Source organism: Styela clava, chromosome 2, assembly GCF_964204865.1.
Source record: "Styela clava chromosome 2, kaStyClav1.hap1.2, whole genome shotgun sequence".
NCBI lineage: Eukaryota > Metazoa > Chordata > Ascidiacea > Stolidobranchia > Styelidae > Styela > Styela clava.
The window spans coordinates 27,211,027-27,220,992 of NC_135251.1; the positions used below are offsets into that span (position 1 = coordinate 27,211,027).

Here is a 9,966-nt window from a genome sequence, read left to right on the forward strand (position 1 = left end):
CTAAGATTTGACAAATGTGATACCACTTAAGTTTCCAGGTATTTTTGTAGGGTATGGCAAAACATTATACTTTGTAAATTTGACTTTATCTTGATTTGTTAATGCACTCTCTGATAAAGTCATATAGTGGGGTCCAAGCAGTTTGGATTAACTAGACCAAAAAATTCCAGATAATGACGCGAAGTTTATTTTAAAAAATATTGCAGAGCGACCAATTATTTGTCAAGAATTAGAGGTACGTCCATTGTTGCCAGTTAAATGCCGATTGACATTCAAATTTATGCAAAAGTTGAGGTAGCGTTTGTCGCTAAAAACGAAACACCGTCGATTGGGCTGGGAATTTTGGGGAAAACAACTCGACCGTTAACCGGGTAGAATTAAACGTATCATGTCGTTTAACGTAATAAGTTAAAATTTAGGCTTGTTTTTTGGTTTCGAAGCAATTTCGCAAGATTTTGTCCTGGTATCGATAAAAATTGTGCACGGTCATGATCATGACAGTTTCGTGGTCGCTTTACAGCAAGAGACATACAGCATACTTCGGACATGAGAGTATTTTCGCCGGAGGATCAATGCGAGGCGTTTTCGGTGAACCATCAGAAAGCGAAATTGTGACCCACAGGAATGGTGTAAAATTAATATATCCACATTTAAATATATTGCGGAAGTGGTGCAAAAATATGTGTGTATACCGCACGACGAGAAATATTATAAAATTCAAAGCATTCATTACTACTTCCCGAAAATGGCGATATGGTAATATTATTGGATGGCATTGAATAGGCGCTTTTGAAACAAAACTAGGACAATATATCCACTTTAATTAGTTTTTTACATTTTCTTGTCGCTTACCAATTGGTTTAGTGATAGCTTTTGAATTAAACGCCACGGAAGATAAATTTGCGATGAACGAATAATTTTTGAAAAAATTGTTGAGTAGAAAGGTGATTATTACCTAACCTATGTCTGTTGGCGGTTAAAATAAATCGTATCCGTTAACCATCTGAAATCGGTTAACCATTCTTGTTTTTTTAAAACTGTTCCTTGTCTCGCGGAAGAAAATGGATACAACAACCTACTTTGATGAATGAAGGAGGCCTGATAGAAATATTTGCAGCTCTGAAAAATTATATTTTTGCAGCGCTGTATCATACTAATATTACCTATAGCTCAATTCTGTTTTCTTTAGTAAACTTTTACAACATACAGCGAGAATAAAATTAATCTAGGTAATAATGTATGTGATTTAAAGTTTAAACGATACAAAAATAGGTATAGTCATCGATCAAAGTAGATGGTAGAATCTATATAACAATTCCAGACAGTTAACAAAAAAATTTTCTCATAGCCCAAATAACGCTTATCCTTTAAGCCATAGGTTCTCAAAGTGCTCCGTACGGAGCCCCGGGGCTCCGCGAGAGAAACCCAGGGGCTCCGCGAGCTATTCGATTACTTTTCAAAATACTGACTTGGCTAATTTTGTAACTGTTCAAAGAAGCAATAACAGCTTTGATAAAATTTGACAACAATATAGCCTCGGAATATGGTAAAGAGGCGGAATTAAAAAATGACAATATTTATAAGCAGGAGCGCAGCCAGGATACTTAAGAGAGAGGTGGTTCAAAATTGGAATTGGAAATTTCCGCGCAACATTCTTCGCGATTTAAAAAAAACGGATAACAAGATTTCTGTTGCGTAAAGCCATAAAATATTCAATCCATGACGTTGCGTGCATTTAAAGTGTCTTGTCGTTATAATTTAATTGTGCTCATCGTTACTCAAGTTTGATTCGAGATTACTATTAAGATTACTAAAATGAAAGAATACTATTCTAAAATAGGATAAAAACGTGATAAACTGCCAACTATAAATAAAATGAAGTCGTATTTTTGCGATCTTGGGATTTGTCAAACTTGATTTGTTCTTTCGCACTCGAGATTATTTTAAGCAAGATATCGCCGTTTAAAAAATCATAAGGTCTGGGCAAAATACGAACGATTGAAATTTATTTTCTCGCATGCAGCTCCGTCGGTAGTTTCAGAATAAAAAAAAGGTACATCGAGCGCACAATTGACTGTGTTTCGATTTCGCAGTTACGATGAATAACCGAAGAAAACCTAACATAACACCAACTGTGATTTACAATGTCTATAAAGCGTTTTTAATCTGACGTGAGTCTGCTGAAACCAAACTTATAGCGTGATCTTCCATTTTAAGTTTTAGTTTCAATATATTAGAATGCTTCTTTTCAAGCAAGAAATTTGAGTTGCAGATTTGCCTCTTTAATAATTATTATTTTTAGCATCCAGTCACCGATGACTATAATATGGTTACATGTTTTTCACATTGAACTCATAATTCCCCACGAGAACAAAAAAGAAATTATCGTCGTCATTGTGGAACAATACATGTATATGCCGAATGAAATTTTTGATTTAGGGAGAATAAACACCGGCGTAATGCTGACGAAAACGATCGGCGATTGTAACAAAATGTTATCGCGCACGTTGTTAGCGGCCTTTTAAGTCTTCCAAGAATGTCAAAAGATTCGACCCCTAATTTATTACTATGTTTGTCAAGTGTGAAATTTACAGCTTTAGTATATATAATTTATCTCTGAAATTTAGATTTATTTACGACTTGTATTAACCCTATTAAAAAAGGTTTTGCATTTAAATTAAGTAAAATACTTTTAACTTACTTACTCAGGAATATTAATCGGAAAGTAACAATTTTAACATTTATTTTGGGGCTCCGTGAATAATAGTCAACCTTTCCAAGGGCTCCGCAACACCAAAAGTTTGAGAACCCCTGCTTTAAGCGATCGAATATTAAAAGCTCATCATCGGTGTGTTGTTGAAAGAAACAAAAAACGACACATAACTTCTTTCCTGCAATAGGGTTAAATTCGTTTCAACGGTGAAAATGCGTCCTCTCTCTCCCTGCTGGATCACAGTTTACACACGTTTCAATTGCTGTCCTGTCATCCGAACCTTGTAGCAGTACATACTTTAATAACCACGGAGATAAGCGTCATTATCAGCACCAACTAACTGTGCAGGTCAAGATCAAAAACTCAGGGTCTCACCCATCCCACACACAGCGGCAGCACACCAGCCGAGAGGATTAATATCATTTTACCGCTCCGTGGCCGATTATTAGATGTTCGATCACTAGTATGTCAATAATTCAAAAGCCTGGAGTGGATACATTCTTTTAATCTTTTTCAGGTAGATCTGCATAATAATTTATGTAACCACTCCTGAAATTCTGCACACGAGATCGTTTCTAGAGCCTGACCAAATTTTGTTCAGCGCAATTGACTTGAGATCATTTCAGTCACGAGTATATGTACAAAACAAAGTGTGGACAAGATGGAAATCCGACGATTATAATATATTTACACACACAAGAATAGCATAAACATTTCACAAGAAAAAACCCACACACGTACTTCTACCCAAAATGAAGGAAGCACTTTATATTGAATAAAAAGGTGAAAACATTACTGATATACCGACTATTAATTAGTATCTTTCTGTAACAATCGGGATGGAACAAAACTTTATATAACCCTACCTTGAAATATGCTGGTGGATGAAAGTCATTTGATTTTTTATAAAAGTGAACAGTGAAAATCTAAAATTAAAAGGTACACTCTTCATGGTGTTCCCATAAAAATTTCCAGCATAACATATTTTGATTTAAATCTAGGTCAATTATCCACCAGTCATTTTAAATATTTATCACCACAAGTTATGACTGTACAATTATGACTCAATGACATACACAACACCAGTTATATCTGTACATGTTGTATATCATCATAAGATAGTGAGTAACACCAAATGGATTGACTTAACAATGAGCAACCTCTCCGCATTTAGTATCACTAAGTCAATAATTAACCATATTCTAAAATGTACTTTTTAACACACTGATTGCAATGTAACACCACACATTTTTTTTAAAAATAGGAGTGTGGTTAGAGGTCAGTATTTACAGTCATGCCTTTATTGGTGGTATGGTAACTTAACAATGTCACATTGACTTCTCTCTTACCAAAGTGTCAATTACCAAATTAAACAACTTAACACCAAGCTATATACATTGTCCTTGACTGACACATAAAGGATTAAGTGCATACGTTAAAACATTTTACGGAACATCAAAAAAGAAAAATTATGAATATCATCATATACAATACAAGAAAAAAATATCATGTCCAACAAACAAATACATAAAGCTTACTTCACAGATAGGACCAGCAAGAATTATATAATTTTTTTGTGTGTGTTTTCAAAGAGAATTAAACTACGGTATGTCCAATTATTCAATATACAACAAAACAAAAGACAGATAAACTTCAGCTGATCAAAGTTGTATATTCTAGTATTACATACATTCATCATATAATGCCAAGCAAAACTAAAAATATTAGCGATAATCACAATTTACAAGTTTTAAAAAAAATTGATATGCAAGCGTAGTGCATGATGGAGTATCTAATCTACCTTATTGATAAATGATATACAATAGGGTTTAGACACTTATGCATAGTCTCTCTTCGTTTTCTTCAATTTCCTCATTTTGCCATTGCGTCTTTGGCGAGCTGACCCCGCTTTACCACGATCATTAGACATTGTCGGTGCGGTTGGAGCACAGACAGCACCTCCATCTTCTGAAATCACCTCTATAAGTGGGGGAGACCTAATGGGCTGACGATTGATCACTATAGAGCTGGACGCAGGCATATCGATCGGTACAGATTTAACTCTTCCAGAATCATCTGAGGACTGGTTCTTTGGACAAAGACCCATTGCCCCAAACCTTGCACTTGCCAAATGAAAATCATCGCTGGAGTCACTATCGCAACTGCTATCACCATTATGTGAGATGATGGCATTTCTTTCGTGTGGATAACTCGATGAACCAATGTGAGGGTACTTAGACTCCCGTGCATGCTTCTGGAAGGTCTCAGTAACCGTTTCTGAAGGATATTTTGGAACATCAGATCGTGTCTTAATCACATTTACATCCCGAGAGTTGATTACAAACTCATTCAGCTGCTCCTTCAATGCCTGATTTTCATCCTGTAATCCACCATTATTTGACTTCAAAGTGACAATTTCTTGTTTGAGTGAAGTAACTTCTTCGGTCCATCTCTTGCTTGAAGTTCCATGAGTTTGCTTCAGTTCCTGATACATTTGTTTATATTTGCGATATTTGGAGCGATGAAACTGCATGCTCTCTTCCATTTTGTCGAGCCTGACTTTCAATTTGCTTGCCTGTGCCTGTTCTTCTGCATCTGGATCAGCAATTGCCATGAACAACTGTTCAAGTTTGGACATGAAATTTCCACCAGTTTCATCACCGGCCTCATTAGCTTGACCAGACAATTCTCCACTTCCCACAGAAGTCTGTGGGGCATTTTTCTGAATCAGACCATCTTGGGAATCACTAGATGCCGAATCTGGCTTTGCAGCCTTTGCTGGTGTTTTCTGTCCATGGATTTTTTTCATTTTCTTTTCCAGCTTATGACATTCCATATACTTTTCTGTATAAGCAGTAGCCCCCATTGAGAGACGCGTTCGAAGATCCTCAATCTGCATTTTCAATTCTTCGATGGTTCTATCTTTCGCGAGCAGATCATCATCTTTTTGTGAACTGGACACAGGGCTTTTTGGTTCAGTATTAGTTCCGCCAAGGGTCTGTGTACTGATTTCCAATTTGTCATTATCCGCCGAGGCAGCAGTGGCCACAGCCATGTCTGCACTTTCCAAATGTGACTTTAAGATTGATATCTCCTCTTTCAAGTTTTCCTCCATTTGTTTAGCTTTTAATTTCTCATCTGTGATGTTGCACATACTCTCTGCCAACTTCTGTTCAGCATCTTCTGCTTTCTCCTTCATGTCATAGAAATTATTTTCAAATTCATTGAGTTGTCTTTGTGTCGATTCCAGTTGTCGAGTCACATTGTCCCGTTCTTGTTTCACTTGGTGAAGTTCTGACATTAATTTGTCTCTGCAATCACGAGCTTCAGTCAACTCTGTGGAAATGAGACGTTTTGAAGCTTCACATGCATTTAGCTTATCTTCAATATTACCAAGCTCACTTTCAGCTGTAGATTTTTGAAGAACGGAAAGTTTGTTGGATTCTTTCAACTCATTTCGTAGCATTTTAGCTTTTTCTTCGAGTGCCAATAACTTCTGATTTTTCTCAATGATTTCTTCATTTTTGGCTTGAATTTCGTTTTTCAATTTTGCCATGTTCTGCATGATATCACGTCGAGCTTCTTCAGAATGTGCGAACTGATCTTTAAATAAATCTCTTTCTTCCTTATATCTGACAGCCTTCAACTCAGCCTCCTCCTGCTCTTTTTTAATTTTATCCATAGACTCTTGAGCTTGTGTGTTTGATTGCGAATTTTTCTGCTGCAAATCATCCGATTTGAGCTCTAATTTCCGCAATTTTTCCTTCATTTCTTGCATCAAACCATCAGATTCAACAAGTTTTTGATCTTTAGAATGAATTTGCTCATTCAGTGATGAAATTTCTTCCTTGTGACTCGTATAAGCCTTTTCGAGATTTTCTTTCATTCCCAATGTTTCTTTTGTCAGTTTCGCAATTGCAAATGCAGCGCCATCCAGTTCAGCCTTTTGTTTTGCCAGTTTTACGTTTGCTTGTTCAATTTCTGAATTCAAAGTTTTCAGTGATTCCTTCAAATTGTCAATCTCCTCTTCTAGTTTTTTACAATGTTTTTCTTGATCCTCATTAGCTTTCTTTGACGATGCCAATTCATCTTGAACTTTAGCCAAATCGCTCAACAATGCTTCTTTCTCATTTGTCAACTCATTGATTTTGCCTTCCAACTTTTCTTTCTGGGATGTTATGCGTTCAACTTGCTCCTGTAGAGCAGCCGTCTTTGTTTTTAGGACAATCATACCAGTTTCATCCTCAACTTCCACAAGCTGATCTCCATCTGTCAAATTGCGAAATTGAAAAGGGGTACTGGCACCATGAATGTTTCCTTGCTTTGATACATAGCAAAACTGATAAAACTCATTTTCATCATTAGGCAAGTAATAAGCTGTGAACTCAACAGTTACGCTTCTGTCTTTTGCATCGTTTGACAATTTTGGAGCCCACACGAATGTGCAATATTCTCTTGCAGTTGTCCATCCAACTTTGAAAAGTCCAATCCAATCTCTTGAAGATGGCTCAAGAGAAGACGCGAGGACGTAGCTGACACAAACATTTTTGCCAGGAGGAAAATAGTCTGAAATATCAGGAAATACCACCTGGGAAAAGCTGCTTGAAATGTCCTTTGAAACAGCAGAGTCTGGTATATGTGGCACATCAGATGACATTTCATCACATGTTGCCATCGCAATATGTAAAACTAAATATGGTCAAATCTGGTAAAAAAAAAACACAAGAATTTTTTTAATTAAATTCAACAAAATGAGTATCTTTTCCCTGTATTAACACTTTCAAACTTTAGAATGTTGAATTCAAAACAAATTCAAAATCAATCAAAAATAGAATCAATAATCTTAATTTTACTGTCTTAACAGGTTAATGAGAAGGTAAACAAGATTCCTAATTCTGACAATTGAATACAGAAATAAAAGTCTTGATATATTTCACAGTTTAAATGCACGAAAAATCTTTTATTTGCTCATACAGCTTGTTTATCTATTTCAGTACTGGTATTTCAGAAGAATGGTTGACTACGATAAAAATCGTATAAATGGATCAAAATATGCAGTGATATGAATCCCCAAGTAAAATGCTATGCTAAATAATATGGTAATTAGTTTAGCAAACAATTTTCTTGAAAACTTCAAACATGCTCATCAATTGGACTACTGGAATATAACATAAGTAATTGTACTGTACTATTTGGGCGTTTCCTCTTCCCCGGGACAAAAATGTCAATCCTATCCTGAACTCCATTCAGCCAGTGACAGAGTGATATCACGGATAACTCACAAATATGTCGGGCATATAATGATGTTTTTTTTTCAGAAATATTTGAGAATATAATCTTTATGTTTTTCTCCACATTACGTACTCTGCTATCAGGCTATCAACAACATTCGCCTCACAATATTGAAACCTACCTGTACTACAGTCAGACACTACCATAGCAGGTAAAGTTGAAAGTATACCAATACAGCAATACTGTAATCATGTTTCAACCAGAATACTGCAATAATAATCTCTGTCTGTCTGTATCCACAGATCCAGATACTGAGATAGCTGCCAAATCAAATTGCTTGCCTCATTTCAATGACAAAATACCGGTATAGAACTGTGGATTTATCCTAACCGAAAGCAAACGTGCGGTACGGTAGGTACCGCATGCTGGTATGGTACCGGTACCGGTACTAATGGGAAATTCTGACAGACTGAAGTAATTTCCCTCACGAGAAAATTAATTTAAAAAAATATTTATTGCCATTGCAAAATTTGAATTAGGCCTAGCGGCGAGTACCGGTAAACACAGAAACACAAAAACAGCATTTGCATCAACAAAATTAAATGTATAACGTTAAATGTGCAACAACAGAACACAAGGACGAAAGTAGTCTGGTGATGACTCTGACAACACAATTTCCACTGACATAACGCCTACCCTAGCAATGAGGTCGTGGGGGAAAGAACTAAGATAATAACCAGCTAATCCTCATCAGCGATCCTCTAAAATTAAACCCAGAGTAGCACCGGGTATGCCCCCGAGGACGCCAGTATGGCGCAAGAAGAAGGTAAAAACAAAAACACGAATCATGTGACCAAGTTCTTTTATTTACATACGTCTGTCCTTCTCTTTGTTGTTCACGTGACGTCATTCAAATGTAATGTACGGAGTCGCTATCCGATAAAATTTGGACGTTTCGTTCAAAGCAATATTTTAGGACAATGTGGGATTTTGATATTCATCCCGATCGATAGGGAAGACGGTTTAATCATATGGCGGATCAAGGTTACCCTGTTACCAGTCTGAGGCTGGATTTCAAATTTGCCAAGATTGGCTGACGCCTGGCGGGCATCTATATTCTATTTTGAAACCTTATTCATTTTTAAATCGATTCTTAATTGTAAAGTCGTTCCAAAATAAAACGGTATACCTGATATTTGTTTAATTTTGTAATTGAGTTGATAATTTGGTAATATTTCGTATTTCTCCGAACCTTTTTTATCGCGAATTCGTTTATTTAAAAAGATGATATGTAAATTTCATTTATCAGTAATCGGGTCATACTCCCCGCCCCTCCACATCTTCCGACTAAAATTATGTTTTGCGTGTTATTTGTCAGTTTTCAGTTGTGTTTCCAAAAATTAGTTGTAAATCAATTAACTTGATTATCATTATGTTTTTCAAGAACCTTTAGTTTAGGTGGCGCGGCGGTGTGGCTTAACGGGCTAAGCGTTAGGAATACGCTCGCCACCGCACCTCTAATTACTCTGCGTGGGTACGCAGGTTCGAACCCCATGCAGGGATGGTTATGTGAGAGAGGATTGCTGGACTCCTCGCCGTCGTTGGGTGGTTCACGTAACCGCTGGTCGGTTACGGCTTCCTCCACCACCAAGTCCATGCTTCCGAAAACGAACAATATAACTAATCCCATACCCGACTTGGAATGGTAACCGGACGAGGGGCCGTGGTTCGCCATATGGATAAGCCGTCTTATCGGTTTTCCTCTCCCCGGGGATAAATATGTAAATCCTAAGGTGCAATAATTAAAAATTGATACCGCAAACCAATGAGCAACTGCGAAAGACTAGCCTGAAATTAGCTATCAGGTCCGGTCATCCGGCACCGTACGGTACCTGTGAGCAGCACTTGGTTTAATGTTTTAAATAAAAATGATAGATAACTAACTCCCCAAAACTATAAAACACTCAAAATAAGCGTTTAAAATTTTGTAGTGGTCGAGTATAAGAATAATTTTTTTAGAG

General features: G+C 36.7%; 1 protein-coding gene across 1 annotated transcript; it reads right to left on the reverse strand.

The window, feature by feature from the left end:
- Positions 1-3,377: 3,377 nt before the first annotated feature.
- LOC120336859 (uncharacterized) lies at positions 3,378-7,437 on the reverse strand. The gene has a single exon (XM_039404625.2). It carries the CDS (start codon positions 7,386-7,388, stop codon positions 4,551-4,553), a length of 2,838 nt encoding a protein of 945 aa, XP_039260559.2. The 5' UTR covers positions 7,389-7,437; the 3' UTR covers positions 3,378-4,550.
- Between the last annotated feature and the right edge of the window lie 2,529 nt (positions 7,438-9,966).

Excerpts from the sequence above, each read along its gene's own strand:
- LOC120336859 (XM_039404625.2), bottom strand. The coding sequence starts at position 7,388 with ATGGCAACATGTGATGAAATGTCATCTGATGTGCCACATATACCAGAC.